At 60.4% G+C, this 25607-nt stretch overlaps 1 protein-coding gene across 4 annotated transcripts in view; it reads left to right on the top strand.

The window, feature by feature from the left end:
* The first annotated feature begins 1669 nt into the window (after positions 1–1669).
* Positions 1670–25607, top strand: part of ACSF3 (acyl-CoA synthetase family member 3) — a 40405-nt gene continuing 16467 nt past the window's right edge. For 2 of the 4 annotated variants that reach the window (XM_079119205.1, XM_079119206.1), the window contains exons 1-6: positions 1670–1830; positions 4254–4955; positions 5788–5943; positions 11101–11255; positions 11944–12089; positions 16608–16720. In XM_079119205.1, the coding sequence (XP_078975331.1) occupies positions 4278–4955; positions 5788–5943; positions 11101–11255; positions 11944–12089; positions 16608–16720 (1248 nt within the window). In that variant the 5' untranslated portion in view covers positions 1670–1830; positions 4254–4277. Of the gene's footprint in view, positions 1831–4253; positions 4956–5787; positions 5944–11100; positions 11256–11943; positions 12090–16607; positions 16721–25607 lie in introns of those variants that run through there. The other 2 variants (XM_079119208.1, XM_079119207.1) reach the window with 2 other exon arrangements.

The following is a 25607-nucleotide window of genomic DNA, read 5'->3' as shown; positions in this document are numbered from 1 at the left end:
CCCTCGGTGCCTCCTGCTCTCACCCTCCCTAGTCCACCCCTCCAGCTGTCCTCCCTCGGTGCCTCCTGCACTCACCCTCCCTTGTCCACCCCTCCAGCTGTCCTCCCTCGGTGCCTCCTGCACTCACCCTCCCTTGTCCACCCCTCCAGCTGTCCTCCCTCGGTGCCTCCTGCTCTCACCCTCCCTAGTCCACCCCTCCAGCTGTCCTCCCTCGGTGCCTCCTGCTCTCACCCTCCCTTGTCCACCCCTCCAGCTGTCCTCCCTCGGTGCCTCCTGCTCTCACCCTCCCTTGTCCACCCCTCCAGCTGTCCTCCCTCGGTGCCTCCTGCTCTCACCCTCCCTTGTCCACCCCTCCAGCTGTCCTCCCTCGGTGCTTCCTGCTCTAACCCTCCCTTGTCCACCCCTCCAGCTGTCCTCCCTCGGTGCCTCCTGCTCTCACCCTCCCTGTGCCTTTGCCTTGGTTGTAGCCTCCGTCTTTGTGTCAGAGGCTGTCTTCAAATGCCACTCATTGCTGATCACCTGAGCCCAGGAGCAACCCCTGCAGTGCCCCTGGGAGCATCCAAGTCACGTCCGGGACTGGTCCTTGTGCACCCGCCTCAGGGAATCAGGTATGTGGTTCAGAGGGACGCCCTGCCACTGCCTCACCAGGCCCACCGTGCTCAGCTGTTCTCTTGAATGGACAGGCTAGTACCACTGGAGCTGTCCCCTGCCCCACACGCCTCCGGTGCACGTCTGAGCCCTTTGCCTTCCCTGGAAACCACAAGTGGGGACATGGGAAGAGAGTCAAGCACCACAGGAGTCCTGAGCTCCAGGTGGCGTTTGGCCCAGTGGTGGACAAATCACTGTCCCACCGTCACTCCCTCTAGTCCTTCTGCACCCTTCAGCCTGCCCAGGCTCACAGAAGGCAGTGAATTCCGGTCCATTTCCAGCCTGGCGGGAGGCACGGTTGAGGCTTGGACTCCCGTGTTTTCTGGATGACACTTGGTGGGTGGGAATGGGCCCCAGAAGCTTGGGCCCAATGTTACAGATGTCCTCCAGACCCAGCTGCCTCCTCCGGGTGGTCCTGGGGCTCCTGGGGCTTCCCCCAGGACTCCTCAGCAGTGTCCACTGAGGAAGGCCAGCAGGGACAGATCCACTGCTGACCGAGTGCACGGGGTGCTGCGGGCGATTTCCACCTTCACCTGCCAGCACACGTTCGCGTCATCTTTCTTTACTTTAGAAAATGAGCACACAGTCCAGTCAGCCTGGCGGACTGCTGTGTTGGCCTTCCCTTACTGAACAGCGAGTGAAGGTCCTGGCCCCTTGAGGACAGCCTCAGGTTTGGGTCTGTTTAGAATTACCCGGGGAGCTTACCGCGCAGCCCGCCAGCTGCCCGCCCAGAGAGCCCAGGAATCTGCATTTCCCCAGCCAATCACTCTGATCTTGAGGGGCTGAGGTCCAGCACCCGCAGTCCATTCAGGCAGCAGTGGACACTGTGCTTATCGAAACGAACGCGGATGAAAGAGTACCACCACCGGTCCAGAGCCCCTCTTGTCGGACAGCGCGGCGAGGGACAGCTGGGCCCAGCCCGGGGCACTGGAGCTGGGACCCGCCGGAACGTTCACGACCGGAACCTGCTGCCGCGGCGCCGCGCCCGGGGGAATGAGCTAGGGTGACGGACGTGGCGCTCCAGGGGACGCCATTGGGCACCGGACACCGTTCCGGTCGGAACGCCGACCCCGCGGGACCTCAGAGGCCCCGTCTGACCCTGTGACCCCGTGACCTCGTGACCCCGCGCCCCCCCACCCCGAGCCGGGGAGCGCTGCAGAGCGCGAAGCAGCCGCCGCCCAGGTGAGGGCGCGCCAGGGCCTGTGGGGTCGGCGCGTCCACGCGGTCCCCTGGGCCCCCAGCGTCCCCGCCGTCCACGCCCCGCCGCGCAGCGGGCTGTCCCCAGGAGTGGGCTGCGTGGCGGGAAAGGCAGGGGCAAGGGCGGCCAGCGCCGCACGCCTGCGAGGTGGCCGGCGGCCGCCCCGCCGCCGCAGGGCCCGCGAGCCCCCGCAGCGCTGCAGCCTGCACCCGGGTCTGGCGTGGCGGCGTTGAGTGCCGCGCTGCTCCCCAGCTGTGGCGGGTCCCTCGGGTTCTCCCCTGGGTTCTCGGGTTGACCCGTGCTGCTCGTGATTCTGCAGCCTGGCTCTGCAAGCCCCAGGCCGCCAGCAGAGACCTGAGGGCGATCCCGCAGCTCAGCCCGCCCCCAAGGGGCCGGCCGGGAGGAAGTGCCGCGGCGCCCTGAGTGCAGGGCCTGGGGCCAGGGTCCTCTGCTGTCGGCCACCTTGGGATGCCGGTGCCTTTCGGGTCAGTGATTTTGTGGGCAGGCCCTGTGATGAGCACCATGCCCCCCGCGAAGGGGGTGTCCTCTTCCAGCACGTGCCCCCACTTGATCACACCGGCTCTGAGGCAGGTGTTGGTGTCCAGCCTCACGGGTGGGAGGTGAAGAAACCCAGGAGGAAGAGAAGCCTTCCAGTCTGCTCTGCACTGGCTCTGCAGGCCTGGACATTGGTGCCTCCCGGTGCTACGGCTGGCCTCTGGGCCTGCATCCAGGTGGTCTGGTGAGGCTGCTGTTAGTGCATCAGTAAGCTGGCTGTGTCCAGTGACCCCAGGTCCTCTGGCTCCTCAGGGTGCTGTGGCCTCGGCTGGTGGGGTGAGAGCCCAGGCTGGATATAGGGGCTCAGTCAGCACAGACTGGGTGTGGAGCCCGCGACGAAGGCCCATGGTGGAAAGGCGGTTCGGGGTGTTTGGGAGGACAGCGCTCTTCGGGGTCGACTGTGCTCCTCCCCGATGCCCTGGGGGTGTCCCTGCATGGAGGAAGGTGCCTGAGATAAGAGGGGCAGAGAGCTGGCGAGGTGGGGCCGGGCCCCTGCGCCTGAGAGGAGAGCGAGGCAGCCTCTCTGCAGGGCTGTGGCAGCACTCCTCAGAATCAGGTCACCCAGCGGAGCCGCGCCCTGTGTGCACACAGCCTTCCGCGGGGCTCCCTCGACCCTGAGCGTGACCCTTCCACAGCTGCCTCACCTTCAGGGCAGCAACCGTCCTCCCTGCAAGAGCCCCTCCGGCCCTCCAGCCTGGGTCCTCACAGACCGTGGCTCTCTGGGAGCTGGACTGCCCACCCTGGTCCTCACCAGTGCTCAGGGGCTGTCAGTGGCAGAGGTGCTGCCAGCCTGCAGGGCCACTGGATGGGGCTGGACTTGGCGTCCCAGGAAGCTGAGTGCTTCCATCGCAGTGAGGTCAGTGTGGGCCTCTGGTCTCCCTGACTGGGGTTGGGGGGAGGTGATGGGAAGGTTCCAGTGACTCCAGCTGAACCAGAGGGAGAAATCAAAGGTGAACCCTAAGGTGCAAACGTTATCACGTCAAAACAGTGCTTGTTGAAAGTCCCCTGGGCTCGCAGCAGAGTGCCACCAATCACTGCCAGGTGGAGGCAGAGGGGGCTTCTCAGGGGCAGAGGCCAAGGCGGGAAGGAGCTGGGAAGAAGGGACTCAGTGCTGGGGAGGGTAACCAGTAGCACAGAGACAGTTTAGTGCACCATAGCAAAGGCCAGGGTGGCAGGCAGTCTCCAGGCCTCCATCGTAAGCTGCCCTCCATCTGAAGCCATGTGGCCAAGCACTGGCCTCTCAGTGGCTCTGGAAGGAGGTGCACATGCCTGTGTGTCCCATGGCACCTTCCCCTTGAAGTGGGCAGCCCCAGCGCTGCCGCCCAGGGATCTCAGGTGCCGATCGCCAAGATCACCATGATCATTATCCATGTTTTGGGGAAAGTGGAAGGACTTCCATCTTGAAGGCACTGGCAACCGCCAGCCAGGTGAATGTGCCCCTTTCAAGCCCCACTCTGCTTCCAGCTCCTGCATCTGCCTTCTGGTGGGCTGGAGAGAGCGCCTTGTGTCTGCCCTGCCCTGCACTGGCGGTGTGCCTGACCCTCCTGTAGGTGGCGGGGGCCCTTGTGGCTTACCCAATGTTTCTGCGGGCCACTGTCCTTCAGAATCCTTCCTGCTTCTCCTCAGCTTTTGCCTGGCTACTTCATTGCTCAGAATCTGGTGTGGTTTGAAACCCTTGACCACAGATGAAGTAGAAGGCCCGGGTGCTGGTGTCTGGGCCTCAGAGCTCTGCACAGGAGAGCTCCTTTCCTGTCTGGTGTGCTGCGAAGCCCAGGGCCTCTGGGCGGGTCTTCAGAGATGCCTTGAGCCTGCTGAGGCGGGGCTGCACTGACACCCTGCCCGCTTTCTCCAGCACACAGCCCTCTACTCCTGGAGGATGCTCGTTGGTGCCCTGCTCCGCTGCAGGAGGCTGCCCTGCCCACGCCTGGCCTGGGCCTGGGCCTCCTCCTGGCTGGCTCCTGGGAGACACGGAGAAAGAGGTCTGCACACGGCCCCTGCGGCCCCTTCCGACAGGACTGCTCCTGTGTTCACCCGAGCCCTGGCCTTTGGGGACAGACTCGCCCTCCTGGATCAGCACGGCCGCCACACCTACAAGGACCTTTATCACCGCAGCCTCCGCCTGTCTCGGGAGATCTGCAGGCTCTGTGGCTGTGAGGACGGCGACCTCCGGGAGGAGAGGGTGTCCTTCCTGTGTGCCAACGATGTCTCCTATGTCGTGGCCCAGTGGGCCTCGTGGATGAGTGGCGGCATCGCGGTCCCCCTGTACAGGAAGCACCCTGAGGCCCAGCTGGAGCACTTCATCCGGGACTCCCGGAGTGCCGTGGTTGTGGCCGGCCAGGAGTACGTGGAGCTGCTGCGCCCAGTGGTCAGACGGCTGGGGCTTCCGCTCCTGCCCCTGTCGCCTGCCGCCTACCTTGAGGCAGTGGAGGAGCAGGCTGAGGGCCGGGTGCCGGAGCGCGAGTGGCGAGACCGGGGCGCCATGATCTTCTACACCAGCGGGACCACGGGGAGGCCCAAGGGTGCGCTGAGCACCCACCGCAACCTCGCAGCCGTGGTGAGTCAGTGTGCCCCGGTGGCCCTGCTGCGGCCCTCCCGGGCCATCACGATGGCGCCGTGGTGAGGTCACGAGGCACTTCTGGGTGGCCTGACCCAGCCCTTGTTCACAGCTCACACCCTTCACGCTGCCCTAGTACTTGGTGTGTGACCTCAGCCTCCCTCCCGGGGACAGCAGGGTGGGACATGGGAGCAAGAGCAGGCCTCAAGGTCAGGACCCGGAGCTGAGGCAGGAACAGCGTCCAAGTCTGCTGCTGTCCTGGCCATCCAGTGCTCTGCAGCCTCAGCCCTGTGGTGCCCCTGTTGAGGTCAGAGAGCGTCTGCAGTGCGGTGGAGTCCTGCAGGGAGCGGTGAGGCAGCAGCACTGCTGTGGGTGGCTGGGCAGGCGGCACACGTGCGCTCCGCTCCTGGGGGTCATGCTTTTCTGGAGGCCCGTTCTAGGCTGCCCTCCAGAGAGAGAGAGGCCGTGTCAGTGTGCAGGGACTCAGGGTTTTGGTCCACAGCTGCTCAGTGTGTTGGCCACACTTGCCACAGCCTGTGGGATATGGCGGGCCCACCGAGCTCAGTGCAGAGCTCGGGCAGAGCTTGGTGCCCGCTGGCCCTGTCAGGCCTGAGCTTGCCGCAGCCCAGGGCCCAGGCCTGGGCAGGGGCCATGCACGGGCCCCTGATGGCTGTGCTCCTGACCCTGGTGAGGGTGAACCCACAGATCCTCGGCCATTCCGTTCTTATCTCCCTGAAGCAGCCACGGGAGGAATGGGGCTGGGTTTCCTCCTCAGGCCCCTCTGGCCCCCTCCATGGGGGCACATCTGCAGTCTCTGTTGTGTCCCCCGTAGGTTACTGGGCTGGTTCACACGTGGGCATGGACCAGAGACGACGTGATCCTACATGTCCTCCCACTGCACCATGTCCACGGTGTGGTCAACAAGCTGCTCTGTCCACTCTGGGTGGGAGCCACCTGTGTCATGCTGCCCGAGTTCAGCGCTCAGCTGGTGAGTCCAGTGGGTCCTGCTTGCCTGAGGCAGCCTTGCATGATCTCAATTCCTGGCCCTGTGGCAGCTGCCCGGCCTGGAGGTTTGGCACAACCCTCACTTATTCTCCTGGGCCTCTGGAGGTCCCACGTCTGAGATGAGTGATGGAGCTGTCAGGGTGTTGGCAGGTTTCTGTCTGGAGGCTCCCTGGGGTGTCCACGCTGCAGGCGGCTTCTGGAGACCGCCCATATTCTTACGCCTGGGGCTGCCTAGTTCATCAGCTGTCCCCTGGCCTACTCTGCTTCCTCTCACGAGGCCGGGTGGGTGATCCAGCGCCGTCTCCCCGTCTCCAGACCCTCGACTCAGTCCACCTGCGGCCCCCCACCAGGTGGGTGACAGGTCCGGCGCTCAGGAGGAGGGCATGGATGCAGTAGCCCTGGCAGCCACTGTGCTGCTCAGGATCCTGTGGCGGGCAGTCCAGCTGGAGGTCCCTGCATCTCCCAGCTCCTTGGTTCTCCCTAGTGCTCCTGGTGGTGTGGCCCTGGGCTGAGATGACCGAGGTGAGTCCCCTGTGTAGGACAGTGTCTCCTAGGAAGAACAGAGACACTGCTTGGGAGGGGACAAAGAGCTGGGTTCACATGCTGACCCTGGCTTGGTGACCAGGTATGGCATGACCTCCGAGAGCCCCTTGTCAGTCACGGAGCAGCCCCTGCCCGGCCTGGTGGATGCCAGTGGGTGAAGCAGTCTCCGTGCAGCAAGGTCCTGGCTGGTGCTGAGGGAGGTGGCTACAGCTGTGTGAGGGCTCTCAGGTTGCTGACCATCCTGCTGGGTCCTGGTTGGTCCTTCCTTCCTGCAGGAGGCTGGGTTTGAGTCCCTTCTTTTTCAGTCGTAGCTCCATGGAGTGGTGCCATGTGTGCCTAGACGGGGTCCAGCTTGCCATGTGTGCCTGGACTGGGTCCAGCTTGCCATCTGTGCCTAGACGGGATCCAGCTTGCCATCTCTGCCTAGGACAGGGTCCAGCTTGCCATGTGTGCATGGACTGGGTCCAGCTTGCCATCTGTGCCTAGACGGGGTCCAGCTTGCCATCTCTGCCTAGGACAGGGTCCAGCTTGCCAAGTGTGCCGGGACTGGGTCCAGCTTGCCATCTCTGCGTAGGATGGGGTCCAGCTTGCCATGTGTGCCTGGACTAGGTCCAGCTTGCCATCTCTGCGTAGGATGGGGTCCAGCTTGCCATGTGTGCCTGGATTGGGTCCAGCTTGCCATCTCTACCTCGGACATGGTCCAGCTTGCCATGTGTGCCTGGATTGGGTCCAGCTTGCCATGTGTGCCTGGACTGGGTCCAGCTTGCCATCTCTGCCTAGGACATGGTCCAGCTTGCCATGTGTGCCCAGACTGGGTCCAGCTTGCCATCTCTGCGTAGGACGGGGTCCAGCTTGCCATGTGTGCCTGGACGGGGTCCAGCTTGCCATGTGTGCCTGGACTGGGTCCAGCTTGCCATGTGTGCCTGGACTGGGTCCAGCTTGCCATGTGTACCTGGACTGGGTCCAGCTTGCCATGTGTGCCTAGACTGGGTCCAGCTTGCCATGTGTGCCTGGACTGGGTCCAGAATGCCATGTGTGCCTGGACGGGGTCCAGCTTGCCCTGTGTGCCTGGACTGGGTCCAGCTTGCCGTGTGTGCCTGGACTGGGTCCAGCTTGCCATGTGTGCCTAGACGGGGTCCAGCTTGCCATGTGTGCCTGGACTGGGTCCAGCTTGCCGTGTGTGCCTGGACTGGGTCCAGCTTGCCATGTGTGCCTGGACTGGGTCCAGCTTGCCATGTGTGCCTAGACGGGGTCCAGCTTGCCCCTCTCTTGAGCTCTGGCAGGCCTGGATGTCCTTGCCCCTGACTCCCAGCACCTCCGTCCTCTGCTAGTGGTCAGGAACTCCACATGGTGGACCTGCCACAGTCACGTGGACAGCAGCCCACACCATCCCTGCTCCACAGCAGCGGCCTCACTAGGCAGGCCCACGCCTGCTCAGCTCAGCCTGGGTGGCCTCCACTGCCTCTCCCTGGGCCCCCGCCTTAGGGTCCCTGCCCTGGGTCTTTCCCCTGGAGTCTCTGCCATGGGGTCTCTGCTCTGGAATCCCTGTTCTAGGATCTCTGCCTGGGGTCCCTGCCCTGTTGTCTTTCCCCTAGAGGCTCTGCCCTGGAGTCTCTGCTTTGAGGTCTCTGCTCCAAGGTCCCTGCCTCGGATATCTGTTCTGGGGTTTCTGCCCTGGAATCTGGTGACACTATAGGCCAACTCTTTAGAAATTTTTTGTTTTGTTTTTTTATTTTGAAGTACTGGGGATGAACCCAGGGCCTCACACACGCTAGGCAAGTACTCTACCCCTGAGTATATTCCCACTTTTATTTTTATGATTTTATTTTATTTTATTGGTGGTTTGGGGATTAAACCCAGGACCTCCAGGACACTGAGCAAGTACCCTACACTGAGCCACAGCCCCTGCCCATAGTTTTATTTTTATTTTGATTCAGGGTTTTGCTCCGTTGACCAGGCCAGCCTTGAACTTGGGATCCTCCTGCCTTAGCCTCCTGAGCATCTGGGATCACAGGTGTGCCATGGTGCCTGACTCATTAGCTTATAAAGAGGGTAAAAGCTTAGGTGTTTGCAGTTCTCGACACTTCCTTGGGATTTTCTAAGAACTGTCCAGTCAGAATTAATATGGAAACAAATATGATGCTAAAACTGTAAAGGATTGCCGCTCTCCCCTAGTCCTGTAGCTTTTTGTGAACTTGGAAACCTGTATCAGTGAAATTGGCTTTCGGTGCCTTGGGGTTCAGTCGAAGTCGCATGTGTAGTGAGGGCCAAGTGACAGCAGTGGTGGGTTTCAGGCCTTGCGCAGCTGCATCCCTGGGGCCTCCAGGCTCAGGTCCCCGAGGTGCCTGGGATGGTGTGGGAGGTGGCCGACAGCGCGGTGACCTCTGAGTGCAAGGTCTGTCGTTTGGCCCTGCAGAGCCTTGGTCAGTCACTCGTCCCAGGTAGCTCTGTTCTGGCCACTTCCCAGGTTGCAATGGTGATTTTGAAGGGACAGCGAATGGGGAGGGGCAGCTCCATGGGTCCTGCAGCTCCCAGGTGGTTCTGGTGCACACTGGCCTGGGCACTGTGAGGGCTGCTGCTGATGTGGTGCCCAGGGTCTGGCCGCCTCTGTGCAGTTTAACAGCAAAGCACTGTCACTGTCGCCTCCAGAGACCTCTGGACGGTGCACATGCGAGTGCCGGCTCAGGAGCTGCTGCCCTTTGCTGATGCCCCAAGTCCCTGATGGAGGAGCTACTGAGTGGACAGTCCCTGCTGTGTTGGTGCATCCCCCAGGAGTGGGAAGGGGCAGGGCCACTGTGCCAGGGTGTCTGTGCCTGATGCAGAGGCGTGCTCTTCGCCAGGCGTCTGCCACGGGCCAGCTGCACCAAGCGCTCCTGCACCAAAAGGGCACCGGCTGCCTGTGGCCTGCAGGGTCAGGGTGTCATTGCACCCAGCAACCCTGACAGTGTCCAGTGTGACCACCAGGCAGCTCCCCAGACTGGGGAGGTGGCAGGGGACCTGCACCGTGCCTAGGCACTGCTGTTCTCCCCGTGCAGCCTGCAAAGGGCAGTGCTGGGCCTCAGGCCAAACTTGGCAAGGTCAGCGGGAAGCAGGGGCCACAGTCAGGACAAGACCTGAGCCACTTAACCCAGAGCAGAGTCCCCTGAGGCAGAGGTGGAGGGCCCTGTCCCTGGCTCTGCAGGGCTGGGCCTTCAGGCTTCTGACACCAGCTCTCACCTGCCAAGGGGTGTTGTGTGCAGTGAGTTGGTGCCCCTGGGATTCTGTCCTCCCTGCTGGGCAGTGGTAAGCAGCAGAGGGAGGGAAAGGCCATGCATGCATGCCCACGTGAGGAGTGTCCCTCCTGTGAGCCTGCAGCCTCCCTGGTGCAGACGCCAAGGGCTGGAAGCTGCGTGGCATTTCCCTCACCCGCATGGCAGCAGTGGCCTTGCCTGTGAGGGTCACGGGACGCATCTCCGGCTCCCAGTGCCCTTGGAGGGGCTCAGACCACGGGCGGGTTCCCGTGGCAGGCACATCCCTAAGAGAGTCCTCTCGCGTTGAGTGTGTTCTGAGGCTCTTGATTTTAATTTTGATAACTTACATTTTACCAATTTTTTAATTTTATAGATCATACTTTTGATGCCGTATACAAGAAATCTTTGCCAAACTGAAGGTCATGAAGGTCTCTCTTAGGTTTCTCCTTAGAGGGTTTTTTGGCTTGTTTTGGCTTTTTGGTTTTTTTGGTACTGGGGATAAACTCGGGGACACTCGACCGCTGAGCCACATGCACAGCCCCATCTTGTATTTTATGTAGAGTCAGGGTCTCACTGAGTTTCTTGGCACCTGCTTTTGCTGAGGCTGGCTTTGAACTTGTGATCCTCCTGCCTTGGCCTCTCAAGCCACTGGGATTACAGGCTGGCCACCGCGCTCTCCTAGAGGTTTTGTAGTCTGCCAGCTGCGTGTGGGCGAGGGAGAGCCTCAGTCAGGCTCGTCTGGCCTGGGCCGTCGAGCTGCGTGCCACAGGTCTCGGAAGCCTCTTCCCCACGGTGACTCGGCTCCTTTCTCAAGGTCCAGCTGGCCCTGTGTGCTGGTGTATTTCTGACTTGCCACTCTGCTCATGGGTCTCTGGTTGTCTCCAGCATCACGTGGCAGCGCAGCTTCTACTCTGGAGCTGCTGAGGAGTTGGGGTGTCCTCGGCGGATTCCTGGTCCGGTGCTGTATCCTCGGGCTGAATAGTGGTTCTTCTCCCAGCTCTGCTTCCCTCCGGGTCCTCCATTTCTACCTTTGGTTCATCTTGGCATCTAAACTCCCTGGTGTTCTAATGTCCTCATCTGGTAAAGAGAAGGCTTCTCTCTGTGCCAGCCCATGCTGACCCCAGGCGGCAGACGTCTCCTGGGCCACTGCTGGCCTTGCTGAGGCTGACCCACTCCCAGGCCCTGCTCCACTCGTTGGCTTGCTCTTGCTCCTCATGGGCTGGGCACAACGTCCCCTTTGAGGGGAGCCTCCAGGGCCCTGGTGCTGGGGTGGGACAGGCCGTGGTGAGTGCTGCTGTTGGAGCCCGTGTCCAGCACCTCCAGGGTTGTTCCCAGCCATGCCCAGGGCGCTTCCTTTCCCTCCCCAGGTTTGGGAGAAGTTCTTGAGCTCTGACACCCCGCGGATTAACGTGTTCATGGCAGTGCCCACGATATACGCCAAGTTGGTGGACTACTACGACAAGCACTTCACCCAGCCCCACGTCCGGGACTTCGTGCGTGCCGTTTGTGAAGAAAACATCAGGTGAGTGGGAGAGCCCACTCTCCCATCCAGGAAGGCCTAGTGGCCAGCACAGTGTCTGTCGCTCCTGACAGACCGGCCATGCCGCCTTGTGGCCTCCTGCCTGTCCCTTTGAGTGACGGGTCTGTGGTCTCTGTGTGGCTCTCTGTGTCCTGGCTCCCATGTCTTCTCCCTCCCTGCCTTCCCTGCCCTGTCTCCACCTGCCTCTGCCTTCTCCTGGGTTAGGATTAGGTTTTACCTTCTGTGGGAGTTCTTGGAAGACCTGTTTATATTCCAAGATACATCCAACACATTTAAAAAAACAAAACAACTGAGTTTTAGCCAAACTGCATCATGAATTTTAAGCTGTAGTGATGAGTGAGGCTCAGCGGCCACACCTGTCATCCCAGCAGCCTGGAGGCTAAGGCAGGAGGGTCACAAGTCCCAGCCTAGTGAGACTCTGTCTCAAAAAATAAAGAGGGCCGGGGCACAGCTCAGTGGTGGAGCATCCTGGTGCAATGCCCATGTCCCCCTCAGGTACACATGGATGTGTACACACTGGCACACCAGGCCCGCACACGTGTGTGTGCAGAGCATGTTGCGTGCACACACATGTGTACCTCTGTGGTGATGCTGAGTGGAAATGTCCGGGTCGCCTGTGCCCATGTGCGAGGGCTGCGCCTCCAGGAGTTGAGCTGTGGTCGTGCCCTAGGCTGATGGTGTCCGGCTCGGCCGCCCTGCCCGTCCCTCTGCTGGAGAAGTGGAGGAGTGCCACCGGCCACACGCTGCTGGAGCGCTACGGCATGACTGAGATCGGCATGGCCCTGTCCAATCCACTGACCGCAGCTCGCCTGCCAGGTAGGAGCAGCCCCCGAGCCACCTGCACTTGGACGAGGGGCGTGGAAGGCACTTCCCTCTGCCAGGACCAGGGCGGAAACCTCGGTGCTCAACACCACCCCTGCCCTGCTCTCCCTATGGCCAAGGACAGGGCAGGAGGGCACACTTCATCCAGGCCCTGCAGCTCACCAGAGGGCATGGGAGCAAGGGGCCCGGAGCCACAGGTGGCAGGAGCCCTCAGTGGACCTGGAGCCTGGAACTCTCCTTCCCGTGGTCAGCACTTACCCAGGGCCAGGCCGTCCGCCTTGCACCTTACTCCCTTCTCGTGGTGGCTTCTGCAGTGCCAGAGTAGCCAGTCACTTGCTGGTGGCAGGTCATTTCCCTTCTTGTGCCTACTGTGCCTTTCCAGCTTGGGACGGTTGTGGGCACAACCAAGGTATTGTGAACACAGGGCTGCTGGACGCTGCTGTGCGCCCACCCCACCCCACCACGTCCTGGGCACTGGGTCTTCTCTGGTGATTGGTGGCCTTAAGCATTGCCGCATGTCACTTTGAGGATTTGTGGAGTCTTGGAGCCAGCCGTCCCTCTCTGTCCCTCTCAGTGTCTTGCTCTCAGTTCCTCTGACTTTCAGTGCTGTTTGGTAGCCCCGGTTGCCCAGGGACCAGGGAAATCAGCAGCTGGTCCAGGTCTCCGACCAGAGAGGGGACAGTGGGGCCATAGGCACTGAGCAGGTGTGAGCAAGCACTGGAGGTCTGCATGCTGGGTGGGCAGAGACTGAGGACAGTGAGCATGGGGCCCCTTGCAGGGCCTGGGAGCCACTTGACCATCTAGGCTCTGTCCAGGGTGCAGGCAGGCTACTGTCAGGCATCTGAGCAGGATGGCGGGGCTCTGGCACAGCGGGGGAGCTGTCAGCAGGCAGGAAATGGCAGTGAGCCAGCCTGGTGTGAAAGGGAGGCAGTGTGAGCAGTGGGAGCTGATCTCACATCAAACCCTGGAAGACATGTGGGCACAGGTGGCCAGCAGCCGGGCCAGCTCACCACATGCCCATGGCACTGCTGTGTGGCAGAACCAGGTCTGTGCCAGGCTTGCCCTGCGCCAGTGCAGTCTGCAGAGGTAGGATGGGTGGAAACCGGACCCGAGTCCTGAGGCGCCCCAGCCCCTCACGTCCTTGTCAGTCAGTGTGACGCCCACCTGGAATGACGGCCTCTGCCTCCTATCGCTGGAACTCCATGCTGTCTCTCACAGCCTGAGACCCAGGCGACCACAGGCCAGAGCCGCAGTGAGCTGGGGCAGCCGCAGGAGGGGAGGGCGGGCGCCAGCTCGGCACGGAGGCCGGGAGCTCCCCAGCCGCAGGGCCCCTGGTGCAAGAGGACGTGGACCCACGCCTTCGGACACAGTGCCACGCTGCGGCGCAGTGGGAGAACAGTCGCCCCCGGCCTCAGTGAAGGAGCTGGTGCTGTGGAGCTCCTGTCCAGGGAGGGGAGGGGCTAGCAGAGGCCTTGCAGGGACTGGCCCCAGCAGAGGGCATTGAGTGCAGGACAGAAGCCGGGGCCAGGTGGACACCCAGGAGGAGTGAGGAGGGCGTCTGGGCTCGTGCCGCCAGGGAGAGGGGATCCAGGGACACTGACGCTCAGGGCTGATGGGGAGAAGCTGGGATGCAGAAGACCTTGCGCCCTGAGCGACTGCATGCAGCCCCCTCAGCCCACGAGAGCCACTCCCCCACCATGCCGCCCGCACGCTGCTCCCTGGCTGGGAGCAGTGTTCCAGTCACCCCGACATCAAGTCGGGGACACTGCCCCACGTCTAGAGCCGTCTCCTGAGCAGCCCTGGGGAGGAGGTGGGAGGGGCTGCTCTCTGACGTCGGGCCAGAGGGTTGGTCTCAGCCAAGACTCCAGACCTGTGTTCGTGCCCCCCACCCGACCACCGTGGCCGCTTCCCTGGGCCACTTCCCTCCTGTCTGCAGAGCCTCAGGGCATTATTCCCGCAGTGGGCTGTGCCAGAACCACCACCAGAATTCACTTCAAGCTCTTTGCAACCTGACGGGCACAGGGGGCAAAGTCAGCCCCCAAGTGAGAGAGGAGCGGCCGCGGGGCCCGTGTCCCTGTGTCTGGCTCCAGCTCCCACCTCCTTGGTCTGCAGTGAGGGGAGATGGGCCTGACCACCCTCCTGACCACCCTGTACAGCTCTGCCCCGGACAGGAGCTCCAGCCCTCTCCGCCTGCGTCCCCTCTCATGGGACCCTGGCCTGCAGAGGCAGCATGTGCCTGGACCCTAGGCTGGAGATTGAAAGCTGATGGGAGGCTCTGGGGGAGCCGATGACCATCCTGAAGAGCAGGCTCCGGGCCAGTGACGGCGCCACCATCCCGTCGTCCAGAGCGCGGCCATGGGCACCTGGGGCCAGGTTCTGGTCAAGCCACTGGCCCCATGGTCACAGCTCCTCACGCTCCTGGGCCCTGAGAGCGCAGCCTCTGGCCTGCTGGGCTTGGAGCCCAGGTGCACATCTCAGGAGGCAGTGCTGTCCTGAGAGGGCTCGGGCCTGAGGTGTCGCACCGCTGCTGAGACAGGTGCTCAGAGGGAAGGAGAGTCGAGCCAGGCTGGTGGCCCAGGCTGGAAATCCGGCCACTCAAGGCTGAGGCAGGAGGATGGCCAGTGTGAGGCCAACCCAAGCAACTTAGCAAGACCTTGTCTCAAGATAAAGAGGGCTGGGTGCAACTCAGGGGTCCATCTCCAGCACCAAAAAAAAAGGAGGAAAAGAGATCAGGAGTGGCTGTGTGTGACCCTGAGCTGACACTTGGTAGATGATGGTGATACCAGGATGGGGTATCACCTGATCTGGGGCCCTTATTCCTCCAGTGTTGAACACCCCAGAAATGCTGAGGTGAGAATAGAAAGTAAATTTTATTTTAAGAAACAGGAGCCAGACAAGCGGTCAGACAGAGGGGCTTCTCCAGAGAGGAGGGGACCCAGAGCTGGTGCCCGTGGGAGTGGGCTACATTGCCCCTTTGTGATTTCAGGTTTCTTTCTTAAGCCTATATGACTAAAAGTCAGGAAAAGGACGGTGCAGGGGTAATGGCGTGTGTTGGAAGGCACGGTCCTCCCCTCCCCAGGAGGTGTTGGGCTGGTGGACGGGGAAGTGCTCTCTACCCATGTCCTTTTGGTAGTCAGCTCCCCATCCTTTGCCCTGGTCTCAGTGGCTTTGGCCTGCTGAGGCCACAGAGCTCCTGCCCGGCAGGGCCTTGGGCAAGTCCCATCTGACCAGCTCTGGCATGACTGTCAGTGGAGGGGTTGGGATTCCTCAGAGTTAGCTGACCACCTGCCAACCTGCTCCAGCAGCCAGGACCACCCTACAGCTATGCACGGAGGGTTCCCGCCACAGGCCATTCCTGTGGAGAACTGGCCACTGCTCTCTGCGCTGCTTCTGCTGCTTCAGCCCGTGAGCCTTTTGCTCTGGGCTTTTGATAGACACACTTGTGTGGCAGAGACTGCAGCAGCAAGGAGCAGGAACTGTGGAGTACAGCCAGGGAGGCTGCAGCAATGCCTCCAGTGGTCAGTGCTCACTGCAGCTCCTAGTCCTGGCCAGACATGATGCTCAGAAGAGGCAGCAGGACCTGGGCAGACTAGAGGACAAGAGGTGCCCTTGGCTCTGAAGAGGGCCTCCATGAGGTTATTGACCTGGAGGTCACGCCCTCTTGGCACAGGGCTCCTTGCCCTCTGTAGCAGGGCTGTGCATGGACTGCTGGGAGGGACCCCTCGCTTTTCCCAGAACAAGGCCAGTGTGAACAGACCTTGCCGGGAGTCGGACCCAGGAACCTGGGAGGCCCTCGATGGCCATCCTGGGGCTCTGCATCCCACAGCAGAGCCTGCTGATTCTGGCAGTGAAGATAAAGGCCCTAGGCCACTCAGTGAGCTCAGCTTGGGAGTCTGGCATGGCCTCACACCCCAGGTGCCGTGCCATAGCTCGGCTGCCCTTCTCTGCTTCCTGCCACGTGCCAGCACTGGTGACTCGAAGGCTGGCCTTCACTCATCTACCTGGGCCCAACTGGCAGTACCTTGAGCACCTTCCTGTGCTGGTGGGGTGCGGGGACCCCAGGAGCTCCTGGGGCCTCAGGTCTGGCATCCCTGCAGCTGGATTCGCCACTCCTGTGCAGGTGGGAAGTGGTCTTTGGCCACAGGCAGCCCCGAGCAAGCCCACACCTGCCTCCTGTGCTCCTCAGGGATGCCAGCTGGTCCTGCTGTCGCTGGTCCCTGGCCCAAACCTGTCCCCTCATCAGGACAACACCTGCGCATCCAGCTCAGGGGCCAGCACTCCCTGGCTGGGCGGTGTAAAGGATCTGCCATGGTCACCAGGAGGCCACTTGGATGCCCCGCTGGAGCCTCGTGCTCTTGATCCTCAGGGTCTCGAGCGTGGCACGTCCCTCCCAGCACAGGCTCCCCAGGGCCCTGTGCACACGAAGCCTATCTGGCAGCCCCGCAAGCGTGCATTCCCTCTTCCAGGACCTCCTGCCTCCTGCCTCCTCCTGCCTGTTTCTCCTCTCCGTAGGCTCCGTGGGGACCCCGCTGCCAGGAGTGGAGGTGCGCATCATCTCGGAAGGTCTGCAGAAGGAGGGCTGTCCCTACACCATCCATGCAGAGGGAGACGAGAGGGGAACGAAGGTAGTGTTGGGGGCTGGCCCGCTGGTTCTGCAGGGCACGGAGGCCCCTTCCCTTGGGGGTGCGCCCTAACAACAGAGGTGCTGCCTGCTGTCACTGAGCTCGCTGGCCATGTTGGTGGGCCTTGCTTGTGGCATCCTCTGGCCGCTTCCAGGACAGTGGACAGGAGAGCTGGCCCAGGCATACCCTGCTCTCAGGAGCTCAACCTGTCTGCTTCCGAGGCTCCTGGGGGCCCCACGGGGTCATCATGGCCTTGCTAAGTAGCCCAGGACAGCACAGGGACCTGTCAGAAAGGTGGAACTGGTGGGGACTGTCACCATCCCAGAGCCCCACAGGCTGGGTGCCCCTTGTGCCACGTGAGGGTGGCTGAACTTCAGGCTGACTCCGCAGTTGGCAGGGTGACTGGGGAGGGCTGTTGTCTCATTTCAGCAAGGGTCTCAGAGCTAAAAACCCACCGATCGTAAGGGACCTCGGATCAGGAAAAGCTGGGGATCCACAGGACGTGGAACTTCAGCTGGTGACGGGGCTGGGTGTGGCGCACACTGACCCGCGCCATGTCTGGCAGCCTCCAGCTCTGTGTGATCGTACACCTGCAGGGGCAGCGGGCAGGTGCCTGTGGGCGTGGCCCTGGTGCTCAGCCCCGTCCTTCTGGGTGCGGCCATACCTCAGGTTCCTGAGCTTGCTGGAGATGGTCACTGGTGTGCTATCTGGCGAGTGGGTGAGACCCGGTGTCCCGAGTGTGACTGCTCCTCAGGAAGACCGAGGGTCAGTGGTGCCTCTCGCCTGGCCTGGGGCTGCCTGTGTGCCTCGCTGAGCTCTTACCCTCTGCCATCTCCCTCCTAGCGTTTCAGAGGCTCCTGGACCCCACGGTCTCCCCCAGTCCTGAAACCCACCCTGTTCCTGCTGCTCTGCGCTGCCTGCCTTCTGGCCTCAGGTTGGAGCCCTGCCGCCTTGGGCCAACTTAAGGCCCCTTGACCGTCTCTGCCCGACTGCCCTCTGCTGGGCCTCTGCCGTGCTGAACCGGGCTGTTGGCCATGCCTGGATTTTAGTGTCCACACTCACCAGTGCCCGCCTTGCCTGACACTGCTCACACCCAGGTCCCCTGTCACCCGTGGCTGGTCCAGCCCCCTGCAGCAAGGGGCTTGGCCTGGACCCTGGCTCAGGGCACACCCATCATGAAGGTCCCAGAGGGGCAGCAGAGGTGAGGTGGGTGCTGCAGCCTGAGCCATCCTGCCTCCTAGGTGTGCTCGGTGGTGGGCTCAGCCTCGGGGACAGGAAGTCGTGCACACACCCCAAAGGAAGGGGAGGGGCGAGGGCAGGGAGCACCTCTGACCTACGTGGAAACACTGCTGTGCGGCTACGGCCTGGTGGAAGCTGCTCCTGGGCTCAGCAGCACTTCTCACTTGTTCTGCAGGGCTCTCCCGTCAGGCATGCTGCAGGCAGGGAGAAACCGGCCCTGCCCCAGGGCAGCTGGACAGCCAGAGGTCACACAGACAGGCCTGAGGGAATAGGGTGCACCGATGCGATGGAGCTGAGCAGACATTGAGGGCAGCTCGCCATCCAAAGGCAGCATGTGCTAGAATATTCTGGGTCAGCGTCACCTCTGCCAGAGGCTGAGCCCTTTGTGGGGAGCACAACCAGATGGCCGTTTCCTCCTTGCCAACAGGAGACACAGGGTCCGAGCTGCCGCGGGGTTCCTGCCACAGTGACGCAGCAGGTGCCCGGGAGCCAGAGTGGTGAGGGGGGCGCTGCCCAGGCTGAGGCCCCCTCTGCCCTGCGGGAAGGCGTGTCTGCCCCTCTCGCCTGCCTCCTTACCCAGCCAGACATGCTGCCCTTGCCCACCACACCCAGGCCAGGGCTCCCGCTTGCTTGGCTGTGATGCTGGATCTGTGCCGGCAGGGCTTACGTACTTTGCCTGGGGAGCTTGTGTTGCCTCTGGCCTCACCCCAGGCCTCTCCTCTAAGGCTGGTCCCAGGGGGCTTGGCTGCCTCTGGCTGTCTGAGGAAGGCTCTGAGTTTGCCTTGTGACTCTGGGTTGGCAGGGTAGTGCCTTGCATGTCAGCGGAAAGTCCTCCTGGGTGTGCCCCGCCTTCTGTCCTGGCCGGGCCTCTGCTGTCCTCCTCGCCTCGCTGGTGGGCAGCACGGAGCCATGGGGAGCCTGGCCTGGGGTCAAGTGACAAGGGCTTGGGGCTTCTTTTGTGTGTGTGCACAGTACCTGCGTGTTCTCTGATCTTGAGCTGTGCGTTTTCACACCTGACCTAAGATCCTAAAGCGTTTGCTCACAAGGTGAGTCTCCAAGAACACAAATTTGCTATTTAGGGGTTCTGCTCGCTCTTTGCTGTGATGGGAGTGCCCACTGCACCCCGCCTCCATGCAAACAGCAGGGAGAGAGGCCTGTGGAGCCGCTGCAGGCAGGCAGCAGCCACGAGCAGGTGGCCTGCGGCTGCCAGGTCCACAGATAGGATGATGGACAATGGGGGGCCCAAGGGGGATGCCCACCTGCGGGGTGTCCGCGGCCTGGCTCCACCCTTTGGAAGCCACTGCCTTTGTGAGTGAGCTGGGTGGGCATCGGCTACATGGGTCTTTGTGCTCAGGCCCCAGGGCTCTTCCTAGTGTGCTGGTGACCCCTGCTCCTCTGCTCCTGACCTGGCCCGTGACAGAGACCTCTGTGGAAAGGGTGTGTGCGTGCACTATCCTGACCTGCGGCGCCTGGGGTGCAGCAGAGGTGGGGTCTGCCTCACAGAGCACGTTGGGGACTGGGCAGCCCCCGCTCTCACGCCTGGAGTGTCACAGCCGCTGGGTCTGTGTGGCATCTGTCAGGAGGGCACAGCTTGACAGGACGAGTGCCGTCTGGCGGTCACGTGCTGCCTTGGTGGAGGTGCCTAGGGCAGCACTCGAGGGCTGCAGCTCAGCCCGCTCCCTAGGCTACCGGTGCCTGGCGCACCCGCGCCTGGCTGCCTGTCTTAAATTGGGGCCCCTCGTGTGCGGCCCTCACGGATTTACGGCAGCCCGACTCCAGGCGCCCACAGGCAGCTCTTGTGACTGCCTGGGCACTTGGGGCAGTGGCGTTGGGTGTAGGTGCCAGCCACACGCCAAGTCCTCGTCGTGAACGCAACCTGCTGCACACCACCATGTCTGAAGCAAGAGGAGTGGGCTCTGGGTCGCTCAGGAGAAGCAGCACGGGTCAGTGAGGACGCCTGCAGCACACCAGGCCCCCACTGCTGCCCGTGTCCAGTCTTGTCCTGTAGCCTGGTTGCCCCTGGCCGTGGCTGCGTGTCTGATGCTCTGTGACCCAGGCGTCCTGAGCTGTGCAGCTCTGGAGTGAAGTCAGGTGCTGGAGGAAGTGGCAGCTGCCCCCTCCCTCCTGGGCTGCGGCTCCCCTGACGCTGGTCACCTTCGTGGCTCTGTGGCTCCCCTGCCGTGCGGGAGGGCCTGGCTCCCTTTGCTGGCTGAGGCCTGGCTCCTGCGCCAGCCGGCGCGCCAGGTGTGGTCTCCTTAGTCGTGTGTTTTATTTTTTCCAATTGCTCACTTACCCGAGAGCCAGACCAGCCAGCGACGGTGGGACCCATGGGCAGAGGGAGGGCCGCTCAGCTGTGTGTGCTGCCACACGGCTCCAGGCCTCTGCCGGGCGGCTCTGCTGAGGGTGAGACTGGGCGTGGGCTGGGTTGGGCGGGCGGCTGCTTCTCCTCACGTCCCCTAAACACACCAGTTTTCTCGTGGCCTCCGAGCCAGGCTTCCGAGCGGGGCCGCCCTCTGGCCCGCAGGCTGCTCCGTTGTCACCCTGCCTCCCGCAAGCTCCCTGCTTCCCTTCCGCGCCCCCATCACTGCTGTCTGTCATCTGGTGTGCCGCCGACTCTGCCCAAACCTGCAGGGGGCCGGGTTGAGACCAGGCAGGGTGTCCCACACAGGCGGACCATTGGGGGGCAGCGTGCCCTCCTCATGGGACCTGGCTGGCTGAGCATCTGCGGGGTTAGCTTCCTGGTACCCCTCTCCCCCATGCACAGGGCCTGCATTCCCACATGCCCTTAAAGGGATGTCGGGGGAACCCAGGGCATTCTGAGGTCCCCCGCCGTGGCCTTTCGCCTATTCCCTCAGCCCTCCACCCTGGTGCCCTGGTCCTGAGCAGCCACCTCCAGCCCTGGCCATTCCCTCCAGGAGCCCAGGGTACTCTTCCTGGCCCTGCAGAACACCAAAGCATGTAGATTATTACTGTCCCTATGTCTTTTTTCTTTTTTAGAAAAGCTATATATTGAGTCATAGTCACACACCGTGGACTGCACCCATGCAGACTGTGTAATCCAGTGGCTTCCATGGACTACAGTTGTGCACAGACCACCACTGGGTGGGTCATCTCACTACCCAAGAAGCTCCATGGCCACTGAAAATCATTCCTCACCTCACCCTCATGTGCCTCTTCCCTCAGCCTTGGCCCCAAACAAATAGTTTCTCTTTTATGTCCGTATGTATTTGTCCATTCTAGACTTTTTCTTTTAATGGTTGCAGTGGATGCAGGAAAAAGCATTTGACAAAATTTAACCTCCCTTCATAATAAAAATCTTAAACAAATCGGTATAGAACGGACATAACTCAACATGGTAACAGCCATATGTGGCAGACCCACAGCTCACATGCTGATCGGGGACAGTAAAAGCCCTTCTCTTAAGATCTACAAAACAAGCATGCCCATGTTTGCCACTTCTGTTCAACAAAGCAATGGAAAATCCAGCTGGAGCAGTTAGGCAAGAGAAAGAAATAAAAGCCATCGGAATCATAAAGGAGAGAGGGAAAATATCCATTTGCAGATGACATGAACTTATTGTGTAGAAACCCCTAAATGCTCCACAGAAAGTAACTGGGATCTAACGAACATTCAACAGAATTGCAAGGCACAAAGTCAACGCATGAGCATAAGTAGCATTTCAGCACTCCATTAGCAAACTCCCAAAGAAGAAATCAGGGAAGCAGCCCCATTCATAATAGTCACCAAAAACAATAAAGTACTTTGGAACAAATTTAATCAAGAAAGTGAAAGACCTTGTGTTAGCTGTTCAGCACTGTGACCAAAATACCTGATACGAACATTTCCTGGGTCCAGAGAGTGCAGCCCGTGGTCAGCCAACTCCACTGCTCTGAGCCCAAGAGGAGGCAGAACATCACGGTGGAAGGACATGGAGAAGAAAATCTGCTCAGCTTATGGCAGCCAGGAAGGAGAAAGAGAGGGAGGAAGGGCCAGGGAGATGGAGTCCCAAGGACCGACCCCAGTGACCTCCTCCAACCATCCCCACCTCCCCTAGTGCATTCACCAATCAGCAGATCCCCTGATGAGGTCAGGGCCCTCGTGATCCAGTCCCATCCTGAGGGCCCCCCTCTGGACATTGCTGCACTGGGAACCAGGCCTTCAACACATGAGCTTGTGGGAGACACTCCATATCCAGACTGTAATCGACCTCTGCCCTACAAACTGTGAGCATTGATAAGAAGGTGAAGAAGCTGAGCACACTGGCACATGCTCGGGAGGCTGAGGCAGGAGGTTGCAAGTTCCAGGCCAGCCTCGGCAACTTAGCGAAGCTGTGTCTCAAAAATAAAAAGGGCTGGAATGCAGCTCAGTGATGGAGCACCCTGGGTTCAGTCCCCAGTACTGACAAAGAAAGAAATTGAGGGAGACACAAAAAAGTGGGAAAAGACTGCATGTTCACAGACTGAAGAGCACATGCTATTAAAACGTCTGTGCTACCCCAAATGATCTACAGTTCAGTGCAGTCCCGTCGAAATACCATGACAGAAATGGGAAAGTGCTCAAGTGTGCATGGAACTATAAAAGTCCCCACAGAAACCTGCACCAGACCAGTGCAGCAAAGACAAACCCACACCTTCACAGCCAGCTGTGCTCAGAAAGGTGCCAAGGACATGTGGCAGGAAAGACAGTCTCCTGCAAGTGCTGGGAGATGGAGGCCATGTGCAGAAGGCCAAGCACAAACCCTCACCTCACCAGGTGCCAAAAGCAGCTCGGAGCAGACTATAGACTCCAGTGAAGACCTTGAACTAAAGCTCCAAGGACAAGACAGGAATGCTACATGACGCTGGCCTGTCTGGGCAAGGACCTTCCAATAAGATCTCAAAAGCAGCCAGTAACAGCATGAACAACATGGATTTGCATCTCAGTAAAATGCTTCCACAGCAAAGGAAACAGTCAACAGAGTAGAGACCAACAGTGGAAGGGAGAAGTGTTTCTCTCCACGTGTCTGACATATACAGGGGACTCAGACAGCTGAACTGCAAGGAAAGCCGGCAAGGCAGAGGCTGAGGCCAGCGGATTGCAAGTTCAAGGCCAGCCTCAGCAAGTTAGCAAGACTCTGTCTCAAAATAAAGAGACTGCCAGTATAGCTCCGTGGTAGAGCACTTGCCTAGTGTGCGAAAGCCCTGGGTTCAATCCCCAAGACTGCCAAAAAGGCAAAAGACCTGAGTAGACATTTCTCAGAAGAAGACATTCAGGTGGCCAGCAGGTGTGTGGGACAGTGTGAGCGTCTCTGATCAATACCAATGACAGTCTCAGGAAGGTGTGTGTCCTCACTCCTGTTAGGGGGGCTCTTACTGGAGAGGCAGGACCACAGCTAGGAAGACGGGCTTGCACCTGTTGGTGGAAGGCTGGGCTAGTGCAGCAGTAGAGCCTCCAACACCCGAGGACAGCGCCCTGAGAGTGGCACCCCTGCAGGGAGCTCGCTGTCAAGCACTGCCCACAGCCGAGCTCGAATCAGCCTGTGTCCACCAGTGGATGTGCAGATGCAGAATCACGGTCCAGGCAGGGGAAGGCGAACAGCAGTGATCTCACAGGTGGGGTCATGGAAAGCTGACCTCGGTGGGTGTGGCGGAGCTGAGCTGGGACGTCACTTGAGCCTGGAGTTCAAGAGCAGCCTGGGCAACATAGCCAGACCCCGTCTCAAAACAGTCCTGAGCTGATGCCAGAGGAGGTCAAATGGTGGTGACCAGGGCTTCAGTGGGTGGGGCCCCTGGGTCCCTGGAACACCCTGGTCAGGTGTATAGCTGCTACTCCTGGGCAGGGGGGGAAACCCAGGACGAGACACCTGCAGAGTCGGTCATTGCCCCACCTAGCCACTGAGGAGGCTGCAGCAGGAGCAGGTACCTGGGCCCCTGTGGGGGCCTCGCCCATCATGGCGCTGCCTCCTCATTAGCATGTGACCTTCCTGTCAGGATTCCGGCATCTTCCATCGTGGGCCCTGCCTCGGAGTCCAGGTGAAGCTATGAAAGCAATGGTCGAGGCTGGTGCTGGCATCAGGCCACAGACACCATCTGGAGACAGACTCCACCCATATCCTTGTTCCCAGCTGCTATACAGACCCCAGAGGCACCACAGGTGGGCACACAGGAAGGCCGTGTGTCAGCCTGGGTCCCTGACCCACCAGGCTGCCCCCTGAGTCCCTGAAGATGGCCTCACTCTGGAAATGTAGACCAGACCAGCCACCGCATAGCATGGAGCCTCTGCATTGTGACCTCCTGGTCCTGGGCACAGCTGACCCCAGCCTCTGGCACCTGGGTGTTCAAAGGACCCAGTGATCCAGCTTTAGTGCAAGGAAAGGCCCCTGTCTGTCCCCATCTCTCCTGTCCACCCCACTGCTGGTTTTCTCCTGCATGACCTGCCTGTTCCAGGGTGCAGGTTACTCACACAGACGTGCACTGAGCCAGGTGCCCATCACATCCTGGTGTCCGGAGTTTGCATTTGTTTTGTTTTTTAATTAAAAACATCTTGTTTTTGTCGTGAAGATAATGACATCATTTATAGGCTTAAGATAATTTTAAATTGTTTATTTCCTTGCTGTTGGATTTTAAGAGCTTTTGTTGAATATGTAATTTTCCAGTATTTTCTCTCAGTCTGTGGTTTGTCTTGTATTGTCTTATGTAAGACAGTCTTTAATTTTGATCACTTCTACTACTTTTTTTTTTTCTCTTACGAAGTGAGTGTTGGTGTCGTGTCTGAGCCCTGAAGAGGTTTTCTCTGAAAGGTTTATAGTTCTTACACTTGTATCTGTTAGCCAGCTTTCCATTGCTGTGGCCATACTTGAAAGAAATCAGCTTAAAGGAGGAAAGGTTTGTGTTGCTCACGGTCGCAGGGGTTTAGGCCCAGGGTCAGCTGGCCACGCTGTGGCCTGAGGTGAGGTAGTAGGAGCAGGTGGCAGAGCAGGCGGCCCACCTCGGGACAGCCACGAAGTAGGAGTGAACCTGGAGGAGAGGGCCGGGGACATGATACGCCCTTCATATCAGGACGTGGCTGCAGCCACACCCCTCACCACCCAGCACCCCCATCAGATGGCACGTCCATCGTGGGTCTGCGCACTGATAAGGTCATGATCCAGTCACTTCCAGCCCCGTCTCTGAACATGGCCACATGGGGACCGCGTCTCCAGCACAGGAGCACTGGGGGTCGTCTAGACCCAAACTGGACAGTATCTGTGGTGCATGTTGAGCGGATTTTTGGACATATGAAATTTAAATGGAGGGTCCTTTGTCCATGTGTGGTTATCCAGCTCTTCAACTGTGATTTATTGAAATGATAGCCTTTCACTGAGTTGTCTTTGCAACTTCGTCGACATGGAGGCTGAATCTGAATGATTTGCTTGTGGATTGTGTGATCTCCTTTACTGATCCATGTGTCTATTCCTTTGCTAGCGCCATGTTGTCTTGACTACTGTGGCTTCAGAGTGAGACTTAAAATCGTAGTGAGTCCACGACTTTGCTCTTCTCCTCAGAGTCGTTCTGACCGCACCTTTCAATCTTAGAGTCGTATCTAGGTGCCTTGCAGAGCCTCGAGCGGGATGATGTCACCCCGTGGGTCACTCAGGGCAGAGCCTCGAGCGGGATGATGTCACTCCGTGGGT

The sequence above is a fragment of the Sciurus vulgaris genome (genome assembly GCF_902686455.1).
Source record: "Sciurus vulgaris genome assembly, chromosome: 17".
In the NCBI taxonomy this organism is placed as follows: Eukaryota; Metazoa; Chordata; class Mammalia; order Rodentia; family Sciuridae; genus Sciurus; species Sciurus vulgaris.
The sequence above is the reverse complement of the archived record's forward strand: the minus strand, read 5'-3'. Positions and strand labels throughout refer to the sequence as shown.